Below are 14,362 nucleotides of genomic sequence, written 5' to 3'. Positions count from 1 at the left end.
ACACCAAACGAATAACATTTGTCAGAACACAACTTCCACTCTGCTCCTTTTGTAGAACGGCCAAGTCCTGCACAGCACATTGCTCTCCATCTCATCCTGCAGTATGAAAGTACAGCAGGAATGACACACAAGATCCTGTCACCCTGCCCAGTGCTCTGTAGCTACCCAGATTCCCTCCAGCTACCCATGCAACCTCTAGTCTAAGCTGCATTAAAGACAAGCCCTGAAATTCTACCCTTTTTAAAGCTTTATTGTAAAAAAATATACAAATAATCATAATGTTCTACTGGTTATTACCTTCAAAAGCGATGCCGATGTCCCGGTTTTGGAGAGTTTTGTTACTGCAGACACTGAGGAGCCGTTTTCTGGTTTGGCTTTTTCACTTGTTTGAGCTTTATTTACTCCAGGCACTTTGGGCACTGAGCCAACACTCCTGCTTGCTTTCTTCATTCTGGGCTGTCTGTTTATGATGCATTTACAAACAAATCTACAAGCAGAAAGAAAGATACTTTAAATATAAAATACAGATGAAAAGCAATGTCTTTTTTTATAATGTTCTATTTAAAACCAGAAATCCAGAAAAGCAGCAAAGACCACAAATTAGAGCCAAACAAAATGCATGTGACTGACCAATAGTTTTTGCCTTTTTTTTAAGAGGGATTTTTGCTAAGGACTAAGCACTTCCTACAGCTCCACTCCAAATTATAATCATTTTTTTTTTAGTTCTCATTCCACAAATGGCATTGAACCAAGGATATTTTATAAGTGACCCATGTCACTGTATTCACTCGTTAGCCAGCAAAAGAAAGGCTTATTAGGGAGCAATGTCCTTTATTTCTGACTGTGGGAAGGAAAACACTGTGGGAGTATTCAGGCAGCAGCCTAACTACCAACAACACTGGCTCTGAGAAAAGATTACCACCAGCTTGGGAACTACGGTGCTGAGAGCTAAAACAGCAGTCACAGAGAAAAACTTACTCTACAAAAAATCCAAAGAAGTTGAAAATTTCAGATTCCCTCTAATCAACTATTAAAAATCACAGTAATAAACACATGGAATTTTACAAAATTTAATATGAGTTGTGTGATTACGATGATTATCTGCAAGAAGAAAGCAGAAGCAGCTCGTTGGGTTCCACAGTCAGGACAATCCTGCAGCTTGGCCTGACCTGCTGTCTCTGACAGCAGACAACTGCCAGCACTGCCATTCCACCCACAAGCACAGATGGAAGTCCAGAAAACAAAGCTGACTTTATTCAAAGCAGGAGCAGCCACAGCAGACCCAAAAACTGTAGATATTGCATCAAAACCAGCTAATTCCAAGGAAGCACAGACTAACAGGGGAACAGCCACAGAACAGCTTTAACATGAAGCATGGGCTACCAGAAAGACTGGACACACCAGGATCTTCTCCTCGTGAAGAGGAAGAGTTGGCAGCTGTTTTCTTCATCACCCCTGAGTCAGATGCCATGGGATGGAAGAGGACAACATCTCCACCCACTTTCAGTCTTACAGATTCCAGGTGGAAGTAAGTGATCAGGTTTATCTGAGGTCAGTATCTCACAGCTGACTGGAAACATGAAACACGTCTGGTCATTTCCATCTCTTAAAAATGGAAGCATCTCAAAGCAGACTGTTGACTGTGTGTATGAGATATTTGACACAACACAGTGGTCAGAAGTACTAAATAATTTCAGCTAATAAAATTAACACCATTACCTTACACACACTCCTTCTTAGCACCACCTCAGCTGCACACAAGTATATTTCAATTCTGACTTTTATCAAAGTCAGTAAAACTGCAGGAGTTTTGCCTCCTCAGATCCCTAAGTACTGTTAACAGAAGCAACAGGAAGCTTCATCTTAAGACACTGAAAATATTTGTTTATAGTTTCCAGATTCCCTTTAGCTCTGAAAGCTGCCATGAACAGACACAGAAAACTTTGTTTGCTGTTGCAGTTTCATCATCACAATGTCAAAAATGCACCAGTCCTGCCATACAGCTACAAGTAATGAGAACGCCTTCTCAGAAGATTAAATAACTGGGAGATAATTTGAAATGAGAGAGTCCTTAAAAAACCAAAACCCAAACCAGAAAAGTCCCATGAAGGTTATATGTTTGCTATACACACATAATATTAAGTGGTACAACTGCCTATTAGATTCGAGAAGCAGATGGTAACAGTAGTTACCATCTAAGTTGCCACACTTCTATTTCTTGCCTTTTTCATGTTTATGAGTCACTTTATGAGACAAACTTACTTGTGCTTTTGATCTTATTCAACTGAAAACTAAAACTGAAAATACTGAAGAGGATAGAGTTCTTTAGTAAAACTGGCATCTTTACTATTGAATGATACTTTTGATGTTCTACAGACATAAATAAACTGCCCATAGCACGCTTAGGGAATAACCAAATGAATTTTCAGAGCACAGCTTGTAACGAGGCTTACTGAATTAAAATTATCCCAAAGAAAAACTACACAGCAGCAATAAATCCAGTCAGTCAGAACCATCCCTTTTTGACAGCTCAGGGAGTGAGAAGGGCAGTGCTCTGAGGAGGGTTAGGGCACTGGCAGTGATATGACTGTGAAACATTTGGGCAAAGCCTGACAGCCTTGCCTGGCAATGTAGATAAAGCAGTGGCTCCGGCTGGCATGGAGACACCCAGCCCTGGCTACTTGCAAGGCACATTTTTCATGTCTGCAGAACACATTCATGAGCCCTGACACACCTTGCAAAGCCAGACACAGCACACATGAGTTTTGCATGCACAGTAAACACAGTTGGATCTGTTTATTACAGCAAGTAAGACAAAAACATAACCTACTGGATGGACAGCTTCAGAAAGAGATGCAGGCTAACATCACCTTTTACAGAACAAATAATTTATGTTGGTATCAATATATCTCTGGGGGTCAGCAGTGACAAAACTCTGTGAACTCAAATGCTTCTCACCCATGAGAGGTGTTCCTGAAAACATGCCACAGTGTTCACTTCAAGAACAGCAACTGCAAAGCACAACTGATGGAAACAAGCAAAACTCAACCATGTCAGCCAAGTATAATCCTCATGTTTCATCACGGCATTACTTTAAAATATCCATAATTTTGACACTCAAGACCACTATTTTTGATTCACTGAAACTCAAAGGTAGAACCACATTTCCAAAAACTTTAAAGATATGTAGAGGACAAGTGGCTTAGGGACCACTGTTCCTATTTTAATTCCAGAGAAACTAAGCCTTAGTAGTTACTTTCCTAATGAAAGAAGTTTATGTCATTATAGTTTAAAAACTGAGAAAAATATACAAATGGGTCACACAAAATAAGAACAAACATCAATTAGCATTACAGGTTCTAAAAGCAGGTGCTCACTAAGACTTCTGAAGTGAATTTATGGCCTCTCTGTGCCAGTTTCTCCCCTCCTGCCTTCTCAAAGAAGGAAAAAGAAGATGGGGTTTCAGCACTGAAAACAGAAGACATCAATATTGTGTGACTAGAAGTAGAAAAACCCCTGCTTCACCCAGTTTCTCAAAAGGCAGGTATGGCACATAAAAACTTCTTTTGTGCTTCTGAAGAATACCACCACATTCCTTAGGAAGAAACAGGATTAAGAATCAACAGAAATCTTGTCTCTGCCCAACAAGAAAACTTAACAATAAATTTTAAAATAAGAAACAAAACACTCTCTAACCAAAGGAAGCTTTCTGAAGAGAAACATACAGCACTAACAATTAAATGAAAACTAAAATATTATTTCACTATTGTTTTAAAAAGAAAATACTGCATATAAAACTGCATTTTATATTTTGCCCTAGGGAGAAAGAAGGAATTACTGAAGACTTCCTTTGCCTTTATACACACTTCCTCCTCCCCCCAAAAAAAGGAAGAAAAAGCCACTACTAAAGAAAATACTCAACAGGCAAAAGACACTACTGGAAAACATTTGATTAATGATAGCACAAACAGTATCATTTAATCAAAATGGAAAAAAGCCAAAACAACAAAATATCAGATAGAAAGACTGCATTCCTAAACTAAACTGTAACTATTCCCTCTAACCTGTATCCTTTCCCAGCCGTCTCTCTTTCCACAGCACACATAGTCCAGGGAACAGGAGAACCTTGCTCAGGAGTGCTCTCCCTGCTCTGTTGGAGGCATGTGAAACCAGTCCTGTGCTTTACACCAGCTGCAAACACAACTGCATAAATAATAATTTCAAACTGTTTTGCCCAATGGCATGGCTCTGCTCCTGACTGTAAACTGATATGATACATCCAGCCAGCCAACGTGCAATGCCTTCAGTGTTGCTCTTCAGAACCCTGAGCACTGCAGCAGAGCAGGGAGGGGATGATTCCTTACTGTGATTATTTTTATCTCATCCATTATTTAATATGCTTGTTTATGTTAATATTGCTGTCACAAAAAGTAAAGCTCAGTTACAAGAGTACAGAATATAGCTTCCTATGCCTGGAAGACAATAGAGGGTTAAACAACAAAATTATTTTTTGAGAGGCATTAAGCAGAGCTACCTACTAAAAACCAATAATTATTAAGAAAATCGTAAATAATCTTATAGTTATCTTTTAAGAGATAAAAAATTAGAAGCAAGTGATCCCTCAAATCTAAGGATACTGAGCCCTTTTGAAAATCCAATACCCAAGTTACAGATGAAATTGCTCACATCTAAGAGCAATAGAGTCAGTACACTTTCACTCTCTATTTGTGCAAATTCTTTGGTTTTGATATATTTGGGCTGACAACTTTGCCCAAATAATTAGGGAATGACGTTTTTGGGTCACTTACACAGTCCCAAAAGGCAGAAAAGCAAAGAGATTATAAAATACAGCCTGATCAACTCCCTGTAAAGCACAGATACAGAACTTTCCCAAGTCTCTGCAGACAACACAGCACAGACACCAAAAAGCTTCGTATCTGAAATATGAAATAAGTTATATATATAAGAAAGAGACACAGCTCTCTGCATTTGGAACTTTCAGCCTCTAAGCTGAACAAGCACTCTACAACGTCTCTTGCTCAATAATTCCAAAAACATGATATATATAAACCACTGGCTTCCAGCAGCACAGAGGAAATAGTGCATTTCTTTTATTGCTTAAGATCAAGACATCAGTTTAGTGGCTTGAAAGTTTGCTGATGCTAGCAGGTAATTTAAGACACCAAGGATAACAGGAGAGTCCACGGAATCACAAAGACCCTGATGAGACTAACTGGACAATAAAAACAGCAAACAAAATTAAATATAGGTAAACACAAACACACCTATCTCTTGGGGGAAAGCAACTGCAGCTTCAAATATAAATGTGCTCTCAATACTCAAGCTCAGCAAGACTACACCATTCTGATTCACAGCTTCATTAAACTATGAGTAGTGTTTGGAATAGGAAAGAAAAAAAGCAAAGCAATTCCAGAAATTAGTAAAGAAAGGAATAGAGAATGATCCATAACACAAATATCACACTCAACAAATCAAACTTTTGCCTATCTACCCACACTTTAATTGCTATGTGCAGTTCTCTCAACCTCAAAAAAAAAAAAGGCTTTCTTAAAGATCTTAAAAGGGCAAAAATAAGATCAAAGATACATAATAGCTCCCATGAGACATCTCAAAGGGAACATGGCAAAAGCCTATCAAATCTGGAATGGCATCGAGAAGGCAGACTGGGAGTTGCTGTTAATCATTTCTTCCAGTACTAAAACTAAAGACCAGCAAATTAATTCCGAGCCAGGTTCTAAATAAAAAAAGTGAGCTGTATTTTTTAATGCATATTGTGTGAGGGGATGGGGAGACTGGCCATGCACAAGGTACAGAAATTTCCTAATGCCTGTTAAATATCTGAGCATAAAGGGCTCAGAAACCCCTCTGAGAAAATCTAATTTCAAGGTGGGAAGGCAGTCAGGGCAGGAGGGAAGACTTTGGGTTTTTTCCTAAGGCATCTGCCCACAGCTGCAGGTGGGATGGAGCTCTGGGTGGGCTGGATCCCTGTGCCAGTGTGGCAGTGTCTGCTACGTTCTTGTGCTGCGAGGAAAACACACAACTGTGCATTGTAGTGCAATGCAGATGGAGCAACACAGGGCTGCACCCCTGAACAACGGCTGCAGGGAGTCATTCAGAGAGAAAATACCTTCCTATTCCTTTCTGTCTTAAACATTCTGAAGAGCTTTTACAGTTTTCCATTACAAGTTGTGGAACTGAAAAAATAGGAATTCTGCTATCCACCCACTGTTTTCAAGCCACATTTGCTATTTCTACTTCTCTTTCAAACAGAATGAAGGGAAAAAACAGAGCTTTGAGAAAGAATTGGCTGTTACACACCTCAATTTCTCTACTCCTTCTTTGGAGAAAATTTCAGAGCTGTAGCTGCTGCGAGCGATGTGTAACCGTTGCAATACTTAACATTCCAGACAAGTGACAGGAACATTTACAGAACTCCTGAACTCACAAACTGTGCTCTAAAAGCCTTTTCATAACAAAATTAAATTATGTAGCCTTGTTTTCAAGCTCTTATTTCAAACAACTGCTATTTCAAATCACTGCCAAGGAAAGAAAAAAACAACTGTTCATCAACTAGCATGGGGAAACTGTTCCACAGGGAAGGGACCACTGTCCATAACTTGGTCTCAACATGAGTTTCTACACTGACTGCAGCTTCAGAAGACTTCTTTAAATTATAGCTTTGAAAAACAGAATAACAGACCAGGTAAATCCATACCTTACTGGTATCCATTGTTGAGCTGATTAAAAAACATCGTATGTCTGCTCAGTGCCCACAGCATGCCCATTAACTACAGCTGCTCACAGTCCAGATCAAAACACCATCCACATTACTATTAAGTAGGGTTTGTTTATTTGATGTTGAAAAGACAGGTAATTTGGTTACATTGTCATTTTTTTACTCCTTTTGTGGGAAATTTCACAGTTGTATCCAAATTTTAAGCCACACACTAAGAGGTGAGGCAGCATATACCTATTTCCTGGGTAGCAATTACACTTCTATGTCAGACTTTACATGCTTGAACAAACAGCAGACAACCTTCCTTGTAAAACCCTTGGGTTAATATTCCAAATGACAGAGACAACACCTACAGTGACAATTGTCTTCCAGGATAATAAGAAAATTAACACACTCATTTCCCCAGCCAAAGGACTGGACAGCTTTAAGTATAAACCCCACTAATCTAAAAAGTGATACTTGATCAGTTAACTCCATTAACTGGAAGTGCTCTTACCTGTTATTCCAAGCAAGTGTTATTTGAAAAATCAACAACCTTCTGGTTACAAAGGTGTATTCAGTGTCCTATAACCTTAAGCATATACTGTATTCCTCACACAACAATCAAAGTCCACTGGTGGAATGCTTACACCGTTAATTGCTGTGATTCCTACAGGCATGAGTCCTACTGACAAACACACGTGAAAATTCTCCTGGCACTGCCTGGCAGTACTTTCAAAACCAGCCATGCCAATTTTAAAACCAGGAGAGTTTGTAAAATAGCACAACAAGAGGAATACAACCAACACAACAGCTTCCTTCCCTTTCAAAGTGACTTGCTCAGCGTACATTTCACTGCAGTGCTCTCTCTCCCACACAGCTGTTCCCAAAAGTGCTGCCTACAGCAGGAGACCAGGGGTGACCTCCTCCCTTTGGTCCATTGTAAATGTTGTCAGCTGAACTCAGATACCAACAACTGCAGCAAAGGCTTCTGCTGCATCGAGTTCCCAGGGAGGAAGGAGTAAAGCAGGCAGCAGCCAGGTGCCCATCACAGGAAGGGGGACAGAGAAAGGACATGGAATGGGCCATTTCAGGAGGCAGACCAGTGGCTCCCAGCACACGTGTGTTACAGGTAAAACCTGTAAGAGAAGTGATTAACTAGGTCTCATGCTCATCCAAAACACTCCACCAGATCTTCAGTTCATACAAAATCCAAACACTCCAAGTCCTGATATCAGGATGGTTATGATGACAGATCTGCTCTTACCAGCAGTTGATTAAGTCTCAGTTTGAGGACTTTCTATTGCCTGGCCGTGGAACTGGGAGGTGACAGGGTGCTCGCTATGTCCACCTCACCACCAACCTGGTCTGACAACATTCTTGAAGGCATTGCAACCAGAAAATCCCAGAGAACAGAAGAAGCAATAAAGAGATGCATCACCTGAGGATTTTCCCAGGCCCCAGGTGCTTACAGCTCTGGGATTCCCAAGCCCAGAAGGACCATCCTGGTCTCAGATGCACCAAGAGAATGGCCTGAATGGGAATAGCTAAAGTCAATGCACAAGTCAATCTTGCTAAGGCTGGGGGAGGGAAGTGCCTGCTGGGGATTGCTTAAGTTAATCATGAAAATAATTTAATTGTACCCTGCCACCTAAAGAGGCAGTCCCACCCCTTCCTCGGTCCTCTCCCTTCTCTCCATTCTAGAGATCACAGCTCATTTTTGATGAGTTGGTCTTTCAGACAGATCAGGACTGATCTGACTCACCTTGTAATTGCTAGATACTATGCAAAGGAAGCAGCGGGACTGGGAACTGGGAACAAGAAGGAAGTCTCATCCTTTCAGAGATGGTGTAGCCCCAGATTTGTTTTAATTCAGTTTCAGGCTATTGGCTGCTCAGCAACAGCCCTGCTTTAAATGAACCTCTTACTGCCACCCACCAAAGCACCAACACTTTCCAAGCCACACTCTTCCAGGACACAGATGAACCATGTTATTTTTACGCTATCACCACATGACAAAAGAGGGCACTGAGGGGTCTCAAGCTTGGTTATCTATGGATTTCAATTCTGTGCAGTGGCCCACATCTTTCCTCACCTCCAAGACCTGTCAACAACACACTCATTACAGTTTAAAGTCCTTCAGGCTTGGCAGACAGAGCCACATGCAAATCCTTCCTAAATACTCTGGTATCACTAAGGGAGGAGCAGTTACTGGCCCCAGTGTGGAAGCTCAAGGACATAAATTTGAGTCATATGGAAGAAAAGTCCTTGTGACAGGATGGAGAGGTTCCCATCTACTGACAATTTCTTATTTCCCCAGGGAAAAAGGGTAAGACTATTTCTCTTCCAAGTTTTATTCCAAGCCTTCCAGAAAAGGGTGAATCACCAGCCAGTTTATGGAGTCGCTGTTCCCTGCAACAATTTGGTTGTTGGAGCAATGCAGGATCCTCCATGGGACAAAGCCTGGGAAAGCACTAAAATCCCAGCACAGCATCCCTAGCTGATGTAGCTGCTGATGTGCCAATATCCTCATGGAATGCCAAGTGCACTATCCACTGTGAAACACTTTTAAGGTATTTCTTTGAAAAGCTCCTGTATCTCCAGGTTTCCTGGCATGCCTTTGATGTGTGATTGAATACTTTTTCCTCCAGAAAAATGCAGTCTTTCTATTAAAAAAGGCTATACTGAAGTATTTTCCTTTTCCTTCAAATATCCTTTATATTAAAACACTAATGTCCATAACCGACAGACTTAATTTTCTTCTGTAGATAGACACTACTGATTTTTTACAGGTGTGTATATCAGAAAGATTTTCATTAAACTGTCAAGTTTTTATAACAAATATTTGTACGATTTCATGTTTTTAACATAGCAAATGTAGTTCTGAATCTGTAATGAAGTAGACTGAAATTTCATCTGCACCCTTTAAAATGTCTTTACTGTTTTTCCTGAGTTTTCACAAACAGAATTTACATTTTTTACAGTAATATCTATCTAGCAAACTATCAAAATCTTTGGAGAACAGCATGAAGGAACCTTCAAACTTTTTCAAATTCACAGTCATGCCCATACCACAGGTTGAGGAAAACCTCTCCTTTAGTTTTGTATAAAACTAGAAAAACCAGCAACAGTAATGGAGGAAAAGTTTATGTCACAAAGTTTTCATTTTAACATGTTTATTCTTGATGACCTCAGTGTAGTTAAGTCCAATGATATTGCCACATTCAGTGATGCATCTCCTATTTACAAATCCTAAGTCAAGAATAATTTGATGACAACTACCAGGAACTGTATGTATTTAAGAAGTTCATCATTTCCAAGAGACAATAATTGTCCATCTCATATAGGCAGTGCAGATACAAAGTAGCTTTGCATGATTCTGTCACTGAAAGGAAAGAAGCAGCCTTTTTGTCACAGAAAGAAATAAAAACAAAAGTAAAACCTCAAGGGTACACAGTTACTCAGATTTGTGGAAGAAATCATGTCTATAAAAGCAGCTTTAATTTTCCTTTTCTCTTCCAGAAAAGCCTATATTCCTTCAGAGACTTGAAGGAAATATTTACCATTACCCATTTAAAGTGCTGGTCGCTTGTCAGGGAAGAGCAAATTGAAACAGGCAAGACCATTGTCTGAAAAGACATTGCACAGCAGATGCTACTTCAAATGCACACCCATTATCAACCCTCAGTGTCATTTGCTTTGCTAAATAAAAGAAAATTTTAGCTCAGTATAACCTGGCAACTCAGCAAAAAGAAAAAAATAAATTAAAAATCCTATGGCTAAACAGAGAAAGTCAAACTAGCAGACCATTTTTATAAACTTGCCCATGTCACTTAAGACCTGTCCATACAGAGACAGCCAACATTCTAGCAGTGAAATACGTCAAAGGAGCCTCTCCAGAACCAGCTCTCACACAAGGAAATTCTGCAGCCAAAGCTTCAAGAAGGCTCCATCTGCCAAAACCACTGCGTGCTTTTAATTAAGAACATCCACAGAAATGTATTAAGAAGAACACAGAAAGTTTCAGAGAGTGGTAAGAACACCAGCCTCTTGGTCATGCTTTCCACTCACCTCCCCAAACACAGATCCCACAGAAAGTTATTACTCACTGCATGTACCTGTGCAGAACATGTATCCCACGCTGGCCAAACGACCAAAGTCAAGGAAATGCTTTTAGCATCCAAAAAATACAAATACTTTCAGACTGATGTCATCAAATACATCACTCAAGTACTTCAACTCTACCTTAACTCTTTTTTACTCTTATTTAAATACTATGTGTTAGGTGTTCAGTTTATTTTCCTGAGTAAAACTGCATATCTAACAATTAATTGCAGCCAGTCATTATCTTGGCTCCATTCTGGCACACAGTGATGGAAAATAAAATTTATGCAAGATTTATCTTTCAAAAATGACAAACCAAGTTTGAAATACGTAAAAACTTGTTATTTACTCTTCTGAAATTTTGCTTTAATGGCTTTATAACCATTTAATATGCAACAAGTGATTAGTTCTAAATTATTTTTATTTTTGGTACTGAAACCATGTGGATTGAAACCCTTTATAAAGTCTCCTTTAACCTAACTTCAGAATTTATTTTTGTATTTTTCTTCCCTGCAATTCAGAAAGCTACCAGTTCTGTCAGTGATTTGCAACACAGTGTCAATTCTTTGCAAAAATGAAGTACCCCAACACATTCAATTACAAAGATGAAGATCAAAAGTTGTACTGTCTTGTAGGTGCAGGACAGCAAGGGTCTTTCCCAAAGAAAATCATGCATGTATGTGTGAAAACTCTACTAATGAATTATTTATGTTTAAATACAGTGTCCTGTGGTTACTTCCAGGCTGAATAATTGCTAAGTGCTCCAAATGGTGGCTTCTCTGATCATTTCAGTTGGAATAAGCTCAAAAGAAACGAGCAATAGGTTCCTTGTAACTAGTAAGGCTACCATTATGTACATAAATCAGCTTCCAACACTTGCTCCTTTTCCCTTTTTCAGTATAAAGACCAAAAATAAGACTAAATGGGGTAATTTTTTAAGCCAGGAAGTACAAAGCTAACATTTCTTATGCTGTTTTTCCCAATGAGCAATAGTGATTCAGTCCCATTAATAGCATTACACACTGCTAGGACTGGATCCCTGTTGGCAAGACAGGCTGCAACATCACAAGGTCAAAAACAGAGCTTCTGAATTACGTTAGTGAAAAATCTCTTGAGGAGTTTCCATAACCTCCACCTACTGAGAATCTATTTTCCTCTTTCATACCAACAGTAAAGCAAAAATGGCACAAATTTGACTTCAAAATGTTACTTTTAAGTATATGTCTATTAATACATAAAATACAGACTGTACATTAGATTTATTTTGTAATTAAATCTTTGCATAAAAATTTTTGCATAAAAATATCCATCCCAACATGTGCTTAGACAGAAACTTTTAAAACTCGACGAGTTTTAGACCTGGCATTTGCCACCTTTAAATGACACCCAGGTATGGCTCAGGAAGATGCCAGCTGGCCCAAAGAAGCCACACCAATGCCCAAGCTGACAATGATGGGGCCAAGCATGTGCCAGATCTCAACCTAACACCCAAGCTGTCTTTGATTTGCTACTATGGACACACTCTCCATTGAGGGAAGCCTTAGCTCCAGCCTGATGCAGAAGACACCTTTGGCAGATGCCTGGAAGGCCACAGAGATCACACCAGCCTAGAGCAGAGAGGGAAAGGGAAAATACCCCAGAGATGCAAATCACAATAGAAGGTAACAGTTTACGACACCTGGAAATCCCTGCACAGAGATTTTCCCACTGTGATGTTCCACCACCATCAGACTTTAATATAACAGACCCTCATACAATCAAAAAGAGAAGACAGATCTTTACCGATGATCACACTAAAACATATGTCAACAATTAGCTTGAACAGATAAAATAACTGTGAAAATGTGGGCTGCATTATCTAACTAAATGGCCCTTTATTTGACAGAAATAGAAAAATACGTTTAAAATATTTGAGACGTTTTATTCCCAATTATGTATCGTATTCAGAAAAGAAATAAAAAGACACATACTATCTTCAGCCATACAAAAACATCTGAGAAATCAAGGGGTGTTTTCCTTACTTCACCTAGTTTACCAGCCTGGAATCTGGTCTTTCCATTAGCTGAAAGTGAAGTGGCAGTGTTACGAGAAACATGAGACTACACCCGTCTCAGTTTCCCAGTTTTAATCTCAGACTATTTACAAAGACCTCTCTTTTCATTTTTGTTAGCAACTACCTAACAACACTCAGCTAGACTGGAGACAGAGAAGAAACTGCTTCCCTTCTTCTGAGCTACTGCAGCACTATATCGTGATCCACAGTGTTAAAGGCAGCCACTGGCTTTAATTTGCCTATCTTTCAGCAGCCAAAGTCCACACTATTAATGAAGCAGGAAGCAGCTCCAGAAGGTTTATGTTTGCTTTCTGGGTGAGCAGAGCTTGCACAGTCTATGCCTTTCAACAGAACCCATGGCTCCTTAGAGCATTTTGCACCCAGCAGAACCACTTACATGATACATTTTATGCTACAAGAGAACTGTGTTTTCCGGACCCCAGCACAGACAGACACTTCACACAATCACAGACAGTGAGATGCTGTTTTGGAGAGAAGGCTGCATATTGCTGAGCATCAGCACATCATTGTTTTTCTCTCTAAAGACACAGTGTACAGAACCTCTCAGAACAGGCTGGTGACTGGTTTTGTCCCAGCTATAGCAACCTGCCTTCCTACATCCCTGGTAATACGAGGTCATGACAGACCTGGAAGCTAAAATAGTGTGAGGCACAGGATGACAGACAGCAGGCACAAAACTGGAACTTAAGAGGCTCTTTCAGCTCTAAAAAAGCAGAAAAATCGCGCTCCAGAGAAGCATGAGCCCAGAATCCAGACAAAGGTGCCCCCAAACGCACCAAAAGCCAGCTAGAAAGCGCTGAACGCGAGCACTCCGCATTTCTTCTCAGGGAGCTCCACACGCACCCACCATCCCTCTCACAGCCAGCAGCGTGAAGCGAATGATTCCACCGCGGGATGCAAATGCGGGCCAACCTGCGCCTCCCCGCCAGCCGGGACCGCGGCCGCTCCGCTCCCTCAGCGCCGGCCCCGCGGGGTCAGCGCCAGATGGGTGCCAGGGAGGACGCGGCAGGGCGGCCGGAGGGTGCCGCGAGCGGCCCCTGAGGCGCAGGGACACCGGAGGCGGGCGCGGGGCTCTGTCACCGCCGCGGGGTGACAGCGCGGCCCCTCGGGGGTCGGCGGTGAGGAGGGGCCGAGCCCGGGGCGTCTCGCAGCCGTGAGGCGCTGCGGCCGGGGCGCGGGACACAGGCCCTGCCGGAGCCTGCGCGGCCGCGGGGACCCCCCGGCGGGCGGGCGGGGGTCGGGGCCGGGCTGTTCCCGCCGGCGCTCGGCGCTTACCGGGGCAGCCGCCGCCTCCTTCCCGCTGCTTCGCAGCCCCGGGTCCGGGGGCGCCGCGCGGGCCGGGCCGGCGGGAGGGGGGGCGCGGAGGGGCGCGCGCACGGCAGGGACCCCTCCGCCCGCCTCCACCCCGCCCCCTGGCGGCTCCGCGCACGCGCCCCCCGCGGGCCCGC

At 41.7% G+C, this 14,362-nt stretch overlaps 1 protein-coding gene across 7 annotated transcripts in view; it reads right to left on the bottom strand.

Annotated features, from left to right (window-relative positions):
- SPECC1L (sperm antigen with calponin homology and coiled-coil domains 1 like) overlaps positions 1 to 14,313 on the bottom strand; it is a 63,128-nt gene extending 48,815 nt beyond the window's left edge. Inside the window, exons 1-2 of one of the 7 annotated variants that reach the window (XM_058851189.1) lie at positions 14,190 to 14,313; positions 298 to 487 (exon numbers count right to left, since the gene is read on the bottom strand). In XM_058851189.1, the coding sequence (XP_058707172.1) occupies positions 298 to 450 (153 nt within the window). In that variant the 5' untranslated portion in view covers positions 451 to 487; positions 14,190 to 14,313. Of the gene's footprint in view, positions 1 to 297; positions 488 to 1,401; positions 1,539 to 4,064; positions 4,173 to 13,690; positions 14,113 to 14,189 lie in introns of those variants that run through there. The other 6 variants (XM_058851191.1, XM_058851190.1, XM_058851192.1 and 3 more) reach the window with 6 other exon arrangements.
- Between the last annotated feature and the right edge of the window lie 49 nt (positions 14,314 to 14,362).

This window comes from Poecile atricapillus, chromosome 16 (assembly GCF_030490865.1).
Source record: "Poecile atricapillus isolate bPoeAtr1 chromosome 16, bPoeAtr1.hap1, whole genome shotgun sequence".
In the NCBI taxonomy this organism is placed as follows: Eukaryota; Metazoa; Chordata; class Aves; order Passeriformes; family Paridae; genus Poecile; species Poecile atricapillus.
The sequence above is the reverse complement of the archived record's forward strand: the minus strand, read 5'-3'. Positions and strand labels throughout refer to the sequence as shown.